Raw genomic sequence first — 19,936 nt, forward strand, 5'->3', positions numbered from 1 at the left:
TTTTCTAATCGAACTCGATGCTTCCCATTTTTTTTTTGTTTTTTTTTTCTCTGTATCATTTTGCTCTACGAAATACTTTTATATGAGACAAAGATCGGTTTTTCCAACTTTCAGTTATTTAAAGAGGATGTCTGGTGGGAAAAAATGTGTCTACGGTCTACCTTGGTAGCGTCATCTCTACTAGGGTGTTGTGTAGTAGATGTAGATCAGGTATACGGTGAATTCAATATTATAGATTTTTTTTATTTTTCTAAATACAAATATGTATATACAGGATATGAATTTTTTTGGGTAATATAATGGAAAGAAAAAATTACCAATTACCAGAAAAATTACCGCGTTACTTGGTTGCTGAATCTAGGGAATAAAAGTTCCTAGGCGTAGGCGCGCTCATGTTGAAACCACCCCCACGATATTTTTGGATATTCATATTTAAAGTAGGTAATACAGTCTGGTTAGAATTTTTTAACTTCATCTCTTTGGACTTTTGTTCTTTCCTTTTCAAATTATAATACTTCACTTTCATGTTACAGAGTTCTTTGTTCATTCTCTCTAAATTGAACTTGTACTCTTCCGAACGTGTTTCGCACATGTTCAACTCGGATACAAGACACTGTTACAGAAAAAGATTGAAAATTAATGTGAAATTATTTTTTTTCAAAATCTTTTACACCTACCTTCATCTCTTTTCCTCGCTCTCTGAGCGCCTTCTGCGTGTTATCCAAAATGCACAAAACCTCCGGTCCAGGTAGCTTCGACAAAATTTCACGTAAATTCATATACAGCTTTTCACTCTCTTTGATCTTCTTCTCCTTGTCAATCATTTCGGAGCTCATTCTCAAAATTCGCTTCTGCAGAATTTGGATCTTGACAAGCAACTCGTAGGTGTCAGGGTCCGATCCCTTTGAATGAAAATGAGGAAAAATAATTCAAAAAAATTATTTTGAACATCATCATAATATGCTAGCTTTACACTTTGAGGTACCTCCAGTTTCCGCCATCTGTGAATATTCAATGGATTCTGCATTTCCTCCTCAAGCGCCATTACCTTCAGCCTCTCTTTGGTCAGATCTCTTTCAAGATGAAATATCTCTTGACGCAAGTCACTGATATTGCTGATACTTTTTGACAACAGAGTCTTCTCGGTGCGCAACTTCTTGACTTCCAATTTGAGTAATCTTATGTCATCCAATCTTTGAGCATATTGAGCCTCGCCCCTTTGAACGGTCCCATCCAAAATTTTGATTCTACTGTACTGAAGACTCAATTCGTCGTTCCTTCTCACTAATTGGGTACCAAGAATATCGCGTTCGTTCATTATTGTATCCACATCCTTTTTCAATCTACTGATATCCATCTCAGCCAAATGTATAGTGTGTCTGAAAGTTTTCTCTTCCTTTTTGAGCTCTTCAATCGCATGACGTAGATCACTGCTCTCCTTATGCGAATGTTCCAAATCGACCTTTAACGATTCCTTCTCTTTTTCAGCCTTTCCCAGAACTGCATGGATCCACAGACGACAGTGAGTTCATCGAGATAAGTACAATGCAATTTTTTCCTTATACTGTTAAAAAAAAACAACTTACGAAATTCTTCTTTAATCAAACTAGCTTCCTTAGTAGCCACGTCCTCTTTCAACTGTTCTATCTGATGATTAGTGATTTTGAAATTGCTCTTTAGCTCCTGAATTTCATCCTGTGCTTCTATCAGGCTCTTGCTACATGAATTTCTATCAGCACGGACAGCTTCAAATAGATTTTGTTGTTGCCTGTACTTTGTTTCCGCTTCAACCAAACGTTTCTTCAAATCGAATATTTCAACCTGCTTCAGTCTCAGTTCATCCATACCGTCCTCTACCTATTCGCATGTGAAATAATCAAGATCCTCATTATTATTATTATATCAATAAATAAATATAAATTGGACTCTAAGGATCAATTCGTATCGGTTCGCTATTCTTTATTGGGAATCTCATGTAATTTATAATGATCCTATTGACCCCCTTTGATATTTATTAATTTCACCCGATTACTCGAATAGGTTAGGTTTACCTGCTGTGCCAATTCCTGAGCTTCTAAACTAAATTTGTCTCGTTCCTTTTCAACTGCTTCCATGTTTCTCTTGACGACATTAGACGCTTGCGTAAGTTCATCCGTCTCCGATTCCAGCTTCCGTTTATTCTGTTCGTATACCGCCAATTCTATCTGGAATTTTTTGACTGTCTCCTTCAGATTTGCCATGTTCTTAGTTATTATGTCCTTTTCGCGCATCAAGGATTCTATGGTTTTCTTATCAGTCTCCGTTTGTTTGTTTAACATCGTTATCTCGCTTTCAGCATGCTTCAAACTGGCAACCGATTTGCTAAGCTCTTGCTCGATCTTAAACTGCATCGATTCTTGCTTGACCAATTTTTTCGTTAGCCAATCCTTTTCATTTTTATATTTCCCCATCTCGGACTTCAATCTGAAATTTGATACTTTCGAATGAAATTTTTGTCATTCGTTTCTACGAATTGAAATTCTAATACTCGTAACCTGTTGTTCAGTTGAGTCAACATTCTCAATTCTTTATTCTTTTCTTCCAATGCTTTGGATATCGATTCCATTTGCACGTTCATATTATTAATCTCGTTTTGTAAAGTCATTCGTCGTAACTTCAGATCATCGATTTCATTCTGCATCTTCTCGTTCGTACTCTTTTGATCTTTCAATTGATTTTCTAACTTTTGAATTTGATTATTCGCCATCTTCTGGGCGCCAGTTACAGTCTGGTCGAATAATCGATTATCGACGTTGATTGTCAACGTGCAATTATATTTACATATACGTATATAGTATTCGTATTACCTGCAGGTCGGTAGTCTTTATCTTCAATTCTTCCTGAAGCTGCTGAACTTCATTTTCAGCCCTTTCGCGGGCTCTGTGCTCTTTTGAAAGTTCATTCAATTGCGTATTCATTGACTCTTGTATATCAGCCATTCGTTGATCGGTAGCGCTATTCTTTCTCTCCAATTCTTCCGTATATACGGCAATGTTGTTCATACGTTGTCTCAAAGTTTCCATTTCCCCCATAAGACGTTCCCTCTCTCTGAGCAAACCTTCTTTCTGCTTGTTAACGGCGTTACTGAAATTTTTTCAAAAAATCACAATCATATTTTCCTCGAAAAAATAATATTCGCTCATCGCTCAAATATATTTCCGTTCTTACTCCTCGTCCATTCCCAGCTGTCTGTTTTTCTCGTCGATCTCGTGATTCAATTTTGATATTGATAGTCGCAAATTTTCAATCATTTCCTGCGCATTTTGTTCCCGCGCATGAGCTGCGTCAGCCAATTTCATAACGTTCACAATTTCCTGCTTGAGTTTACTTATAATTTCTTCGTCCGCTTCCACGATCTTTTCCAGCTCATAGATCTTCTGATTATTCTCAACTACGACATCCTGGGAGAACAGAAAAGTTTGAAAGAACAGAGATACTTGTACGCTTTTCCTTGTACTTTATATGCGACTTTAAAACTTTCCTGAGAACTTGGATAAACTTTAGCGATTTAGATCAAAAGTCATTGGTCCAGTCGTAAAGTCGTAAGATATAAATTACGATTACCTCTAAAATCTCACATTTTTCAGATAAATCTTCCTCTTGTCTATGAATCTTGTACAAAGTTTCGAAAAGTCTTGTATACTCGGGTTCGTAAGCGGCCAACGCTTCGTTGCTCTTCATCTCGTTCATCACCTGTGCAAAAAATTCATATAATTTGGTACAGTGAAAAATATTATACAGTAACAAACAATAGTATAGTAATTGTGCAATATATAGTACAAATAGCACTGAGGAAAATATTTATGTATTTTTTAACTTTTTTCTTCTTCATATACATTTTGGAATATTTCATGATCCTTACCCTGGCATAATCTTGTTCCAAAGTGCAAAATACGGTTCCCACCGAACTTCCGCTGGATGACGAGCTACTGGTTTCGCTTCCATCATCCTTGAAATTTTGAAATTGAATTAGACCACGAGCGTTGTCCCTTATGAAATTACAGGACCTGGTCGACCGGGCGACCAGTTTTGCAAATTTTCCTCAAATACGTTTCACTTTCACAGCTTTTGCATTTGAACTTGGGCGGAAGTCTTAAGCCTTCGTTCCTAGTCCGATTAGGTTACAGGGAACGATTAATAATTCAAAAGTAATAACGTCATTAATATTCTGCCTTTTCCTGTGAATCGCCTTTACGCGCGTGCGCTTCCTCCGAGTTCTCGTACTCCTCCATTATCAAACGACGTAGCGAATAATCGTATAAAAAGTTCAATAAACTTTATAGAAAATTGTGCGTCGACCGATAAGATGACAAATTGGATGAAGAAATTTAATAGAGATGAAAACGAAAAAAAAAAGAATGTCAGTGTTGATCGATTGGGAGAAGTTAGAAAAAAAAAGAGAGAAGCAATTTAAAAGGACTTTATCTAATTATCCTGGTTCGACTGAAAGAGCTTTTACTCTAGGATATACTCGGTAGGTAAGTCCCATCGTAGTTCGGTGCAATTTAACGTACACAAAAAACATATACATTATTATACCTTACATCCGGTGTAAAACTTAAATAAATCAAAAACTATATAAAAATTTATTTTATCCTTACATACCCTTCCCAATTCAGCGTTCATTTCCATTTCCATCATGATTCCTGTCGCACGTAAATTGAGAAAATACACCAAATATTCTTACACCAATTGTAACTCTATTTTTTTTTTTATTAGCAGATGTCTAAAAAGTATACATAAAATTTTCAAAAATATTTTGTATGCCGTTCACACGTGAAATACACATGATGCTTCATGGTTAAGAAAAATAATGTACCCGTATAACATACGTTTGAATGTTAGTTTTTTTTTTGTAAAATAAAAAAATACTTTTTAAACCACTCTTATGAAATCAAGAGACACAATGGAACTGGCTTACGAGTACGTGAACGTTCACTCTAGTAAACGAGACGCTTTGTTTCACGAACAACTTCTTCGCGATTGAAGTGCTTTTCATATGACATATATCAAAGAACAGGTGTACCGATGTACAAGTATGCCGAACACGTTGTGGACATGTAAAATGATTTGATTTTGTTGACTGGTAACCATGACGACAGAAGCCCTTTGCGTTCTATAGAGCTGAAATGAAATCGATATCTCATTGGATGCCTGTGGAGAATAAAAGATAAAGAAAATAATTCACGAACAACAAGAAATCTTAAACATCTTAAATAACAAATTTTATTTACATTCATATTTCAATTAAGTTGATAACCAAAACCAGGGCATATAATCGAATATTGGTCAAACACATTCACAATACAATATTAAGAATATTTTCCTCGTTCGCGCGTATCTACTAAGTGCTTTTTTTTATTTATTTATTATACTTTTTATTATTCAACGACCGTGCTCACGTAGACGCTCTTCGATTTCCCGCGATGGTTCGAGTGGCGGGTAAATTTTTTTTTTATTTAGCGTAAACAAGGCAAACAACGATAAGCGCGCTTTACATACATCCCTCTATACCCTGTGCAGCAATTTTTTATATCTACGCATCTCGAAACATTAAAGTATCGGCACGAGACAAAAGTTTGGCCGTCATTTTGAAGAATTCTGTCTTTTGGATTTTTTCTATTTTTTTTTTTTGTGCAAGAGAATCCATTTTTTTTATCGATAGCCATTTTTCTTGTTTTATACGTGTACTCTACGCAAGCACGGCCGCGTCGAAGCTTAGACGTAACAATATACCTACAATTGGGCAAATAATATAAAAATAATTCTAAGGTACAATTTGTTTCATTGAAATCGAAATCTCCGTAGCTACTCTTGTTTTTTTTTTCTTGGGCTCACGCGCCGATGGCGACTTACGTAGTACATACGTTCGTATAAAGGATTGGATAAAGCGACGAGTAAATTTCCATGGGCGCGATTTAGACCCAATACATATGATACCATTGTTTTCTTGTTGTTCTTGTTCCTTTCAATTTTCACCTTTTTTCCCTCACTTTTTACAATACTCTTTTTTTTTCTTATTTTAAATCGAATCGATGCATCGAATAGAAATTTTTAATATTCCTTCCTTTTGCCTAACAAGACGTCAGTCATTGTAAAAAATAAGTCTCCACCAATTTTATCACTTTATTTTTTTTTACTCCTTCGCGCGTAGTTTCCATAACGCCGTTAGAAAGTATCTCGAGGCGATGCTGGATAGACGCGGTCCAGCGTTGACGGTTTCGGTCACCAGATACAAATAAAAAAAAAAATTCTCACGACTCCCATTATTATTTTTGCGCCTTTCTCTATCGGATTCGACTGTCTTCCGGGGATTCCCCTATTTTCAACGATATCGATACATTTTTCGCAACATTTAAAACACCCGTAACTTCCACAGTGTCAACGTTTTAAAGCACAATATTTTTTTTTTATTTACCGTCCCTGCTGTGTATTTGTGTGTGTTTTTTAGCTAAATATTTTATATTCATTTTTTGAATCAAGAAAATATTATCGAATGTACACGTTTAAGACTTAACTCCGATCAACGGTATTATCGCGGAGCTTATTTTAAATACGCACGTTCAATTGTTAATTTATAACGTGACGATTATTTTTATCGACAAAAGCCTCACGAGAACTATTGCTTAATTTTTTATACAGTATCTAAGGGAGAAGGGAGCGCTCTTCGTCATTGGCGTCCAACCAATATCAATTGACGTTTGACACATATGCAAGTGGAATAAAAATATTTATCTGCGCTCTCTAAGAACACGTTTCGGGCTCTATTCGCATTGGCGAACTGATGATTGCGCTCGCCCGCGATAACGATAATTTTCAGCAACGCGCGTTCACGTATTTCCTTGATCTTGTTCTTACGATCCGCCAGTCTTTGCAAATTGATTTATCGCAACGGAGAGGAAGCTCGAACATTTACTACGAGAGTTTCGACACTGGACACTTTTGAGATTTGATCTCGGAGTGTTTACAAAGTTTTCTATTTCTTTTCAAAAGTCACGAATTTTTGGCTCTTTCGAAGGTTTAGGCCTCTTCAGCCTTCTCGTGTGTCGATCGGGTCGATCACTGCGGGTGATTTCGTTGTCCTGGGAATTTTCTTCACTAGATGACGTGCACCCATGTGTGAACGGTGCTTAAACGCATATTTCCTTCACAATAAATTCATCGAGACACGCTATTCACATATTTGACAATTAATTAATCGTATGGAAAAGAAGAACGGCCTATCGCTTAAAAGTTGTCCTATCGACGAATCACAAGTGTCACAACGAGAAAACACGAAATTTAATAACGAGTCTTCGGGATTCGTCTTAAGCTTTACGTATATATTTATAAGGAAATCGCACTTAATATTTCTCGATGCGTAAGAGAAGTTCGAGAATTTGAATATGCAGACTGGTCATAAAGTCACATCTCTTTTGAAAGTGAAATATCTTTGGAACGGACAAGTTTCTTTGTGACCACCCTGTAGAGTCGCACTGAGTTCGCATCGTATATCGAAACGCTTTTTTAAACACTAGAAAAATGGATTAAACTAGAGAAGATCGAGAGGTCGATAAAATCTTTTCGTTTAAGGTTACCGAAGAAAGACGATAAAGGGTAGAGGCTTGCTTGTCGGATTTGCAATTTATTAAAAGAATTAGTATCGGTCATGAAAAGCCCGTTAGTAGGTTAAACACTGTGATGTCTACGATCGGTACAGTCTTCTTTAAAATCCAAATGCACACGTATATTTCTTTTATTCGGGTGTTCATTGAGTATCCGATTTAAAAAAAATCGATTTCAGCCACGAAAATCGGAATCGTACGAACTGTCCCAAGAAGGAAAAAACTTTATTGTCACGACAGTTGGCACGAGAGCCATTATAACAGTTGTGAATTTCACGAAAAATCGGTTCGCAGGTCACCCAACGTCGGCAGTTTATTTATGCGATGCTTGGAAAATTTACAGCCATTACAATTTCTTTAATTAACGATGAAACCTGCCGTGCCATTTTCTGCTTTATACATAATCGCCAACTTCGTGTCCCCGTACCGCGCCAATTAATTCGTATGCCGATACCTCATACTAAAAAACCAACTTTGAGTACAAAGAAACGCCCGTTGCTTCCGACTTCCTCTCGTCGCGAGTCAGTTTTGGAAAATTAGCGAACGCGCAAAAAAATCGCGAATTAATTCATCGACATAAAAATGATTGCGCTGCTTTAACACGTTTCTCACATATGACTCCACATATACTCGAGAACTACACGTTATTTCAATTATAGATCGTTGAAAAAAAAAGCCTCGTAATTTCTATATCGCTGGAGTAAACGGCTCCATTAGCATTCGCTGTTACTCCCTCGTTGTAGTATGAAAAAGAAAGAACGTAGAGAAGAGAGAAAAAAGGGTAAAATCTCGCGCTAAGTCTAATCAGTCCAATCGAGTCTTAACGAGAGAGTCAATCAAAGAACTCTTCGTTCTCGATCGATCCACGAATTAAAAGAAAAAAATCATTCGCTTTCTCATCGTCGATTTATCATGGCGCTCTATCGTTCGTCGTTGAAGGACTAAACGCATTATTTTCTTTGCAAGCAATGCACTCGCGCACGCCTGCTCGTTCTCTTTGTAAAGGAATGCGTATACGGGGTGTATAGTTATATGTACAGCTTTGATATCATGTACGAAGGTCGATTTCGACATGATGCGATACGCGAGGCAAAAGGTATGTATACGTCTATATGCTATATATTCTATGGCTTAGGCGAGCCTTGAGGCTTCGCGGTCTTTCAAAGGTAAAAGGGTGAATGGTTAAAACGAATAAAGAAATCACGAGGACGGTCGCCTCTACATCGAACAAGACGCTCACAACGTTGTCTTTGAGCGTGTTAAGTGTGAACTTGATTGTTCACGAGAGAGTGGTTTTGTCCAGTCTCAGGATAGTCCATTCTATTAGATAAGATATTCAACTAGCAGACGTGACACGGGAGACCGTGAAAGGCGTCACCTGATAGAGAAAGCATCGGTTGCATACGCGGACAGGTTTCGTGTGGCCGTAACGCGGCAGTGGTACGTTGTTGCTGCTACAACGGCCGCAAAACACTTTACCGCAATTCCGGCAGTGGTGCCTGCGACGTACTACGGTGAAGCCAGCTTGGCAAGCCATGCATCTTGGTGCATCGTTATCAGGTATCCAGGCTGGTGCCCTTTCTACGCACTCTTCACCACGTTCTGTTACCGGTGATGCTGCAATTGAGACGAATATTTAGAGTCGTTGATTATCGAAGTTTTTACACTAGATAGTGGTTGTTTGACATACTTCTCTCGTTGGTCGGTGTTGTTTCATCTAGAGTTGTTTCATCCTCCTCGTCCTCCTGAGTATCACGTCGTTCAAGCTCATTCGTTCTGTCTGGTGTTCCCGATGGGGAATCATTTGGTTGACTTGGAGGTACTTCAGTTTCCTCACTCTTTTCTTCAGTTTCATCGGTTGTTTGGCTGCTGTTCATGAGGAAAACGCACTTCAGAATGTTTCTCAGATCTGATGCAAAGTTTGTTTGTAACTGATCAGCCACACCGGCTATGCAAACGAAAAGTCGATGGACGAGATCCTCTGAAGATCTACAGTAATACAAAGAAAGACGCATTATTAGAGATCACTCTACGGGCAAAGAAGTAAATGTATTGCGAAAATGAGGCGTACCGAAATTTAGCCCTTATCTGATTTCTGTTAGCAATTTCTGCTGCCTGCATGGCTAAAGCTATCTCTTCGTCGTCCTGACAATCGCTCTGAAATTCGCTAGTCTCTGAACTGGAGTCGCAGCAACTGGAGCAGCTGGAACTGGATTCTAGATCGGCTCTCTGAGCTAATGACATTTCCAAACTCGACGAATGCGCTTTGGAAACTACAGCTGGATTAACTAGTCTTGCCGCTCTCTGGGAACTTCCGTCCCTGTATTTTTGCCCGCGATATGAACAGTTTTGTGTAGAGCTCGGAGAGATTAGCTCTGTCACCACCAGACCACTCTTATCAGTCCTAGGTCCCAGACCATCATTTAATAATTCATCGGGACTTCTGGGACTAGACTTCCTTCTTCCGTGTTCGGATCTACCAATCATTCTCTCATACTTCTCTCTCTTGTCGGAATCTCTTCTCTTTATCCTAGCAATTTGTTCGGATCTCGACCTTCTGTGATCCAGAAGCTTCTTATTGTGTGATGAATTGTTTCTGTGCACCCGATGACTCAAATCAAAACGTTGACCGACATTTTGCGTAACCCGAGTGTCAAAGTGCTGAAGTCGTGGACTCGTGTGAGGACTGTGACTTCCGAAATTAGGCATTTGCCTTGTATTCTGACTGGGATGCAAACTGGCTCCAAAATTCGACAGCCTGGGATTCAGGCATCGGTCAGTGGAATTGGATCTTGAGCTCTCGGTGCTCGTAGGCACTTGGAGGTTCTGCACACTATAGGGAATGCTATTGTGTATCTTATCGTGATCCTTACGACTTGACTTTTTCTCATATTTACGCTGATGCCGTTTCCTTTGTTTCTCATCTTTTGCTCGTTTCACAGCCATCTTCTCCTGGGCATACTTTTCAATCTTGTTACCAATCTTGTCGATACTTCGCGAGGTCGAGGGACAATTCTCGCATTTGAGATCATTCCAGAATTCCTTTCTTGATGTGGACGCGTCGATATTTAGATTAAGATTCTCCCAATTCTCGGAATAATTGATCTGGAAGCTAGGCTGATTAGAATCACACACTGATATCTGACCATTGCCATATGCCAGACCAACGAACTCTTCATTGGTTCCATCGAAATTCGACGATATCCTTGGAATGTTCTTTGCGGACTCTGTACTCGCGGAATTCAGTCCAGGAACCTCTATGGAACTATCCAAAGACGCTATTGTCTTTGAACTCCGAAGACTGCAGACACACGAACTTTCCGATATATTCGAATTCTTTCTCTTAGGCGAATTCAAATTCGAGCACGAGTAACTCGTATTTTCCTGTTCCTCTTCCTCGTCGCAAGTTCTTTCGTCACCTTGCTCGATGTCATTGGCAAAAGTTTTCTTCTCCTCGGGACTCTTATCACAGAGACTAGTATTTTCAGATGATATCACTGTACAAATTCCTGAATCTGTTTGCTCAGAAATCTCATTTTGACATTCGCCATCGAGTAGTAAATTTGACAGTGTCTTGTTCGCCTCGGAAATTAATTTTTTCGAGTCCATATCTGGCAGAGAATTTTGAATGTGAATAGTCTCGCCAGATACGTTATTCTCGTGGGAGACTTGATTTAGCAGATATTGAGTCTGAGGAATTTCAATGATGTCGGTTGAGCCAAGTATTTGGGTGATGTCTGAATTCGTATAATCCTCATCATTCTCCATGCTGTTATTTCTGCTTTTTTCGGCGTTGCTAGAAACTCTACTCTCGGCACTATCCTGTCTTTCTATGCACTGTACTAAAGATTGGGACGAGCCAGGATTAACTGTAGAACTGCTTTGACTAACTTCCTGTTCCTGGGAGTTACAGTGCCTCTGACAATTCGATTCTGGCGGATCTACCAATGAAGTTCGTCCATTCCTACGTTCTAATTCCTCGAGATAGCGTTCTCGTTCAATTCGAATCCTCGCATCCTCATCGAGAACAGCATCCCTACGTTCGTCATCCTGTACCTCCTTAAAGTGTGCGGATCGCTTTAAGTCTTCTGGCCTCGTATCTTTACCGATTCTCTCCTTTCGACGTTTCTCACGTTCCTTCAAGGACTTCCTGTCGCTCGAATGTTCCACCTTCCTATTTTCTTGATCCAATATTTGAACCGCGTCGTTGGCTACCTCATCCATATTGCTCCCCGTGTTTCTTGTGACGGTATAAAAATCCACGATGAAATCCTTGCAGTTTGGATAATCAGTGTAAAAGTTATGAACAAATTCTTCCAAATCCGGTACATCCTGATAGGTAGACTTCGTAGTTTGCGTTATAGGTGCTGAGGGTTCCTCGTTAGAGCACAGAAGCTTCTCCAGCATGTAGAGCTCACGATTATTCAGCGTCCAGAGTAGTTCTCTTATCTTAAGAAGGAGGGTCTGAAAGACAGAAAATAAATTTGCAATGAGATATAAAATTCCCAACATAACCAAGATCTTCTAGTCTCTTCCTCCAGACTTACCCTGAATGGTCTGAACATTTCACTGAGAGTGTCGGCCGAATTGAGACACAGAGGTCCTCCAGGAGAAGCCAGCAGACCCGATACAATAGCCAAACGAGGAATGGTGAACATCAAAGCGGGTTCATAATTATCGACGTCAGCCTGACTGAGCAGCCCTCTTTCCAATGCTCTCTGTAGAGTCTCCGAGAAAAGTACGCATACGAGTTCCTGTTGTTCGTACTCCTTGGTAGACTTGACAGGTACCATGGCGCCAACGTAGCACAATTCAAAATCAGCAAACAGCCGATCAAATATCTTCAAAGATTCAATAAGCTTCTCCAGCGATGGTTCGAGAGGGTTTTGAGTCTGAAATACGTGCTTTTATAATTTATTACACAGTCATATCAATTAAACTTACCATAGAAATACCTCGAGGTATCCATAAAAAGTAATTACCTTCAAATTCATTTGGCCCTTCAGAGCATGTTCCCTCAGGAGATTCCTTACAATTTCCAAAGATTTTGTCAGTGCCTTCGCCAAGGGTCTCATGGCTGAACTCTCAGCTTCTCTGTTCATAATGGAAGAACCAGCAGCCAAGCATTCAGCGCCGAACCAAAGTTGCCCTGCGAGGTTTTCCTGCATTACGTCATCCGGGAACTTGACGCGAAAATCCCGATTGGCCCTGCTCTCGGGGATGAGGTCATCCATGATCTGATTGCAGATTGTCAGGACCTTGTCCTGACAATGTCTCAAATGATTCACAAGGGTCGTGCATCGTTCGGGCTCCTGACGACCATCAAACGAGTCCAACTCGCAGGCTACTGCATTCAAGGACTCATCGGCGTAGAAAAACTGAGCCAGTAAGCTGGTATCGTCCCTCTGAAAAAGAATTCATTGCAAATGAGATAAAGCCAAATCCAACCAGTGATTATAGTACTGGATTTACTTTCAAAATGGAAATACGAGTATACGATCCCTGTCGCGTCGAACGAAGAGCAGACAATTTTTTTTTTTCGAATTTGCTCAATTTCCTATTAAAAACAAATGCATTCTTATCGTATCGTGGAAACAAGCAGAATAGACTGATATGAAGTTGGCTGCAAGTGATACAAAGATATAGACGATGCTTTATGACTTTGGGTACGATCGTTAACCACGACTTATTTTTCTCGCCCACGTGTGTACAGTGTGTCACAAAATGATATCCGCGCGAATATAATGCAGCTGTTATCAGTGAATAATAAAATTCAGCACAATTAACGAGGCAACGATGGAACAATTAGACGTTACGTAATCGATGTGTTCGATCCGTCATAAATAAAGGTTCCAGATACAATGTCTCCTTTATTCTCCACGTAGAAATTCCGTCTGTCGTCGAGTGGCTGGTATTAATATTTTAGATACACTCCTACGTTAATTCAAATCGCTCGATGCATTGTCGTGCGCTCTGTACAGAGATAATATTTTCCCATTACGATTACCTTTGGGAAACTTAGATAAACGCGTGAGCATGTGGACATATGCAATATCGCAATATTCCATTCTCGCAACCCATTGTGGTATACCACGTTATATACCATTGTCATATACCACGTGGGTTTAACAGTAAGAGACCCGAGGTGTCTAGGAAGCATAAAACGCATATAGCATACTGCGCCGTTTAATACAAATTTATTTGACTTATCTTTATAACCCAACGTTCACTGGAAGAGTGAAGGCATTAATGTTGCGCAATGAAAATTTCTTTCAGAATATCCACCATTACTCCACGCGATAATGTCAAGCCGTTAAATGTCTGCGTAAATTCTCGAAAAATCGTCTCTCCCACGAATAGGTCATATATACAAGAGTGGCGTCCGATGCAGCTAATAGCGAGAATCCCAGCTCATACAGAAACGTCATCCGGGATGTGGAGAATGATACGAAACAAAAAGTATACCGCAACAGGTCAATGTGCGTTTCTATGAAGCTGCCGGTAGTCATTTAAATACGAATTAAATTGCATCGAAACAATGCACCATTGGCGTAAGCGAAAGGCTTTGAACGCTGTAGACCAAAGTGTCACGAGAGAGGAACCATGGTCCGGCATGATTCTCCTGCGCGTTATCAATAATCCAAATTGTATATTAAAACCATCGAACAGTCGGTGGGAGCATTACGTAATGGCCGATTCGATTAACTGCATATCGATATTAACTCTCGTACCGAACGTGGATTTCCGTTGAGTTTGAAAAGTCGAGAAACTCGATAGGCTCCTGGTATCGAGCCTCAAGGCACCGCGTTAAGTTAATATCGCAAAGCGGTAACTCGATATCGTCCTTCAATGCAATTCCAAGATATTGCAGTCCCATGGAAATGCCCCGTAGTACATTTAATACGATCAGCGAAGGCTGCGTTCACGTTGTTTATCGGGAGCGAGTCTTCAAAAGTGTCTCGCCCGGGCAAAATTGTACGAGGAAATTTGCCGGTTCGAGCTTCCGGTTTGATTTAGCAATTTTTCGTCACGCCGATATCTACGTGCTTCACTCCGATGCAGTAGAATGAGGATGCACCGTGTCCTCTTGGCACGGGAGTCAAAGTTTTTGTCTAGTGCCACTCTCGATAGTCAAGTACAGTAGATCGTTGATCGGTAAATACAATGTAACGAGCGAGTGACGTAGCTGGGACACTTGGATAATAATAACGAAGGATGGTGAGAAATAAAAATAGAACAGTCATTCATCCCCGAGCATCACGTTTGTCCAGGCATATGGATTCTTAACGTTAATATTTTATCTTATGAGAAAATCCCTCAATATTACGGTAAGGCGATCCGCGAAGGGACGCGTTTATATTCAGGAATTCGTAATAGCGATCTCTGCCACAGGACCTACGCAAGCAACGTGAACCGTGAAGAGTCGATGGAGCGCAGCTAAAACGTAAACTGATGCAGGTGGATGCGCGACGAAAGATAAAATGATAATTTACGAGAAGCCGAAGGAGATCAGGCACGGTGCTTCCTTTGAAGATCATTTTCCGAGAAAGTAAGAGTCAGCTGATCGAGCACGTCGAAGCTCCTTAGAAAAAAGAAATAATATTCTCTCTCGTCTTCTCTCTCCCTTTGATATCTAAAACAGAGAAAGTCAGGAAGCCCGATTCTTTTCGTATATCCGTCGTGTCCCTTCCCGGTGCAGACAGCGAAACACGCGCGTTCGTTCCTGGCGCGTGGGCAAGTGACGTCAGCAATGTTTAGAAAGTGTATCACAGATTCACGGCTGCCTGATCGCAAACCGACGCGATACGCGACGATATTTTTATTCTTGGGGTTTTCGGTACGTCGAAGGTTCGTGCAACGGAGCTTGGTAGTGACTGCAAGCGGGTCGCTCGTTTCGTTATCGCCAATTAGTCACGGGATGTCTTGTCTCCCGGCAGCTAGTTAGCTTTTGGTAATGAATTCGCAAAGTAATGGAATTACCGCTTACGGCGTGTCGTAACGACTGAACAGTGACGAAGCGACGAATAAAGAAGCGACATGCGTCGTACGAAATGCGGATACTTGAATATATATGTATAATATGTATAATATGTATATATGAGTATGCATACTTTTCAGGGAATAACAAAACAAAAACACGCTGCATCCTATCCCATTTGCCGCGGTTCCATTTCGCAACTGTAGCCGGCGGCTTGGCTGCCTGTGATGTCTGTATTTCTAAATTCAAGACGATCTCCCTACGCGACAAGACCCGCGTGGGACCGATGGGTTTTGAACGTCGCATGAAAAAGAAAAAGATTTGAAAAATCAACTTTTTTTGGTATTTTTGGACGAACCTTGCGAAACTAATAAATCGCGGAAAATTACGGAAAAGAAGCATTTTCACGGCGAGGCTGTTGACGAGAATGGATAGAATGCTGGTTGCTGGGATGAGATTGAAAATGAACGATAAAGAAATATGTTTTTATCAAATACCTGCTAAAAGTCAGTAAAATCGTTAAAAGACGAATAAAAATTTTCACTTGGACGCAAGATACAACAAACAAATGTCGACGAGAAACTGACGTAAAATTCGTCACTGTTGTTTTGTAGCCAATTGGCGAGCGTGCGATAACCGTGTTCAGAAAGTGTCGACGCGAACACGATTCGCAAGGACACATGTTTCTATGGCCGTATAGTAAAACAAGATCGGTGATCACGTGACCTAATACATTAATATGGAAAGCACATGTAGTGTTGGAAGTGAAACGCATCGACCTATCAAAAGTCGAATTCCATCTGTATATATATGCATACACATGTAGCGTGGTAAATACATGTGGTCATAGCTGTAAACGCGCGAGCGTAAACAAGACATTAAGAAAAAAATAAAATGCAAAAAACAAAGTAGAATCTGCTTTCAAAAAGTGGCACGAGTAACGATACAAGCGAGTGAGTCGTCTGGCGATGACATCATAACGATAGACACCCTGTATATTGTGTGATGAATTAATTTTACTACGAAACCAAGTCACACGGAAGTAGCCAGACGTATATATTTAAGTATGATATTATCGTAGCTCGATTCACTGTGGGAGTGCACGGTTGGTTCAATGTCAATCAGAAAACCTACGTTTAATGTCCGCGCATTTTTGTGCTGTAATATGGCTTTACGTCTCACTCGCTTGATTCCAATCTCAGTATCGTTTCTTCGTAGCTTTGCGACTGATAGAACAGACCGTACGAATTGTCCTTCGTCACGTGCCAGATACGACCTCTGAAACAGCCGGCGTTCGTGATATCTCAGGAAACGTGGGGAAATCGCCCATAGCGACGAAGAATCGGATCTCCCAAGAGACAATTGAAAAGCGGCCGTATGGATACCGACAGTCGATATAATGGCAGTCTGAATGCTGCAGCGAAGGACACGTGAAAATAAACGTCAACCGCGATGGCAAAGAGGACTCTGTATTTTTTATTTAAGTACTTACGCGAAATCCGCGTCGTGATACGAGAACAATTGTCGTATTCAACAAGATGAAATTTATCTTTAGATAAAAGACTCTTGACGCGTCTCGTGCGACGGCACGACTTTGCTCAATTCCGCATTCTCACTATCGCCAAGAATTTGGCACGTTCACGAGTAGGGATAATGGTGCTTATTTGATAACTGACAAAGGAGACTGCGATAATCTTCGAAAATGTCGATCGACCCAAGTGCTATTTATAACGTCTATTTGAATTAGAGAATCCGCTAATTTCTCACTGCCCTGCAATTATTGGGTTTCCCTTTATTTATATTTTAAATTGCGTTAATTTCTCTTCTCTCGTAATCACCTAGCAATTAGTAAATATTCCACAGAGTAATAGTTCGCTTTTGGTGGCGTCGTCTAATTTTCATGAATTCGTATCCAGCTGACGCTGTATCCAAGCTAGCGCAACGTTCGTAAACAGACGCATAAATTTGCGACAGGGACGACAATGGATGGCGAAGGACCCCTCTCCTAATGGCAAATGATATTTGAAATTTTCAACGGAGTCCTGACTGCGTCTCGCATGACTGGTATCATAATGATCTGTGTCTAGGATGACTCATGGGCTCGTAGAGTCGTTGAATATATTTCTTTCTCTTCCATTCCTCCCACTCGCTCGCGTTTCGGAGCCTTCGCCATCATCCCTGCATACGTACGGCTTTTTTCATCCCTCCCTTTGTCGTCGGACCCTAACCTAACGACCGTACCGATGGCCATAGAAAGTTCACGCTGTACACCCTCTATATAAATATAGTCTCTGAACCGTAACTGTCAGAGAGAGTACATGCCAAATGGTTTTATACAATTTTTCTTCAAACCAGTTGTTCTATACTTTGTCCTAACCGAAAAAGTAATTTACCTTATGAGATAAAGTATGATCCACGTATCAGAAAGTACACTACAAATGATCGTTACATTTGTACTACCCGGTATACCGCGCTATATCGTGAAATTCGAGTAACGTTAGAGTGCCTCACGAAATAGCTATTTACGGTGTAATATCGCAGGAGCGGCTGTCTGACTGTATCGAATACGGTATTCATTAGTAATGCGTATCGATCGAATCGATTGACTTAGAGGAGAGTTCTCATAGAAGTTCGTGAAACTGTAAGTTGGCTCGTAGAGAGTTTCTATCGGCGCTTTATGAGAATAGTTTTGATGTATTTTTAATAACGGGCTATATCGAGCTTACATAAAGCCAACGTAAGCTCTGTAGGATTAGTCTGTCACGTTAAGTAAAATTTTTCAAGGAAACAAATATTCCGATACCAAGTATTTATTACTACATATGCAAAGTAACGTCGAGGCTTTACGAAATAGGTTAAAGACCAAGAGGTCTCGTCTAGCAAGAAAGATTTCATTTTGTGTAGACTGCTGGAACATAAATGTCTTGCTGTCACTAATTGGCGGAGTTGTTAAGGTTGTTAGTACTCAGCGACAATGTGTACCTAGAGAGTGATTGTATCCATAATCATTAATGATACGTAGTTGAGTAACGATGACAACTTCAGTAATGAATTTCATATCTCGCGCGCTTATTGCATATGAAAGAATACGGATTTTTATCGTTTTATCGTAATACGTTACGTATCGATTTACTTAGTAAAATCTTGTTGCTAACGCCACTTCTATAAGATGATAAATCCCAATGACGATGTTCGCCGTGACCTCAGTCATTTCGGAGCCTATAATACAAAACATGGATAGAATGGCACTATGGCTCTCCAGTGACTTGGCGTGGCCTCGGTTTTTGCACGACACGCTACATCCCAATAATCTCATACCTTCCCAACTCTTTATCATATAATGAGTAGTACTTTGTACTCTAGAGAGTACAAGGTAGACACTACTGATTATACGTGCGCGCGTCATTTTGTATGATACAGGGTTTGTGTATCTAGAAGTGACAGCTATTTTTGGTACACTCGTTATACGGGCCAATGCACGAAGTACATGTGGATGAAGGCAGATCAGGGAACAATTAATTGTCACTCGTGTATCAGCTGATAAGACTAGACAGAAGGTTGCAGTGCGTGCAAATGTCCCTCTCTTCGATGTACGTAACGAGCAAGTCCTCTTGGCTAAACAAAGCAAGTACGAAGTCATTCGTGGGGAATGAATTACGATGGTAAACAAAAGTGACCACGAGCGTCTGTTCACAATTGTTTAAATCTTGCTGGTGACTTTTTTTGTTGCTCATACCCTTTTTTATCAGTTGATTTAAAGTTTATGGAGCCATTAACATGGAGCGGAGTCGTGATTGCGAGAGTCGATACACCTATTTTCAGGTGCTCACCTTAGGCCTGTAGAACCATTTTCTGATGGACTCCATCGCAGGGAACTCCTGGCCTCTTATGGCTTGTGGGTCACTGCGCTTGCCACGATCCTCCCTCTCGATTCATAGCGATGCCTTTTCGTCCCTTAATGACGATCCGCACTAACAACTCGCACACAACACACGACACACCACAGCTTTCCAGCGCAAATGCACGCTAATGCAACAGCATCGAATATTCACCGAGCAGACATGCTTGAAAAACTATCCGACAGGAGTCGCGCGTCATGCAGTGACGAGCGGACAGACTGTTCGTCAGAGCGCATGCGCGAGCGCATGCTCCATTGCTATTAATGACAGTCCATTTAGCCTTGGACTTTATAGGTAGCGCATCTGCCGGTGGAACTGGTAACTGCTTTAGTTCACTAATAATGCACTAGATGTCATCTCTGTTTAATTATATTTTTTCAGTTGCAAACATATACTGATTATCCGACACTTGTTTC

At 40.4% G+C, this 19,936-nt stretch overlaps 2 protein-coding genes across 7 annotated transcripts; both read right to left on the bottom strand.

Moving 5' to 3' along the window:
- Nucleotides 1-274: 274 nt before the first annotated feature.
- Nucleotides 275-5,098, bottom strand: LOC107263157 (cilia- and flagella-associated protein 58). 4 transcript variants are annotated; one of them, XM_015730075.2, is made up of 10 exons: nucleotides 3,902-5,098; nucleotides 3,604-3,732; nucleotides 3,208-3,440; nucleotides 2,847-3,123; nucleotides 2,535-2,767; nucleotides 2,052-2,463; nucleotides 1,587-1,857; nucleotides 986-1,500; nucleotides 678-902; nucleotides 275-613 (listed from the first exon to the last, which is right to left on the bottom strand). In XM_015730075.2, the coding sequence occupies exons 2-10, from the start codon at nucleotides 3,727-3,729 to the stop codon at nucleotides 341-343; spliced, it is 2,565 nt and encodes an 854-aa protein (XP_015585561.1). In that variant the 5' UTR covers nucleotides 3,730-3,732; nucleotides 3,902-5,098; the 3' UTR covers nucleotides 275-340. The 4 variants fall into 4 exon arrangements, with proteins under 4 accessions (XP_015585561.1, XP_024936326.1, XP_024936325.1 ...); XM_025080558.1 differs by lacking the exon at nucleotides 3,208-3,440 and having other exon boundaries at nucleotides 3,618-3,732; nucleotides 3,902-3,916; XM_025080557.1 differs by lacking the exon at nucleotides 3,902-5,098 and having other exon boundaries at nucleotides 3,618-3,732.
- Nucleotides 5,099-5,652: 554 nt separating this feature from the next.
- Nucleotides 5,653-19,721, bottom strand: LOC107263156 (lateral signaling target protein 2 homolog). 3 transcript variants are annotated; one of them, XM_015730072.2, is made up of 6 exons: nucleotides 19,452-19,721; nucleotides 12,626-13,048; nucleotides 12,191-12,535; nucleotides 9,715-12,107; nucleotides 9,334-9,632; nucleotides 5,653-9,260 (listed from the first exon to the last, which is right to left on the bottom strand). In XM_015730072.2, exons 1-6 carry the CDS (start codon nucleotides 19,485-19,487, stop codon nucleotides 8,980-8,982), a joined length of 3,777 nt encoding a protein of 1,258 aa, XP_015585558.1. In that variant the 5' UTR covers nucleotides 19,488-19,721; the 3' UTR covers nucleotides 5,653-8,979. The 3 variants fall into 3 exon arrangements, with proteins under 3 accessions (XP_015585558.1, XP_015585557.1, XP_024936324.1); XM_015730071.2 differs by having other exon boundaries at nucleotides 12,191-12,547; XM_025080556.1 differs by having other exon boundaries at nucleotides 12,191-12,547; nucleotides 19,358-19,477.
- Between the last annotated feature and the right edge of the window lie 215 nt (nucleotides 19,722-19,936).

Source organism: Cephus cinctus, unplaced genomic scaffold (assembly GCF_000341935.2).
Source record: "Cephus cinctus unplaced genomic scaffold, Ccin1 Ccin1_scaffold0132, whole genome shotgun sequence".
Lineage (NCBI taxonomy): Eukaryota > Metazoa > Arthropoda > Insecta > Hymenoptera > Cephidae > Cephus > Cephus cinctus.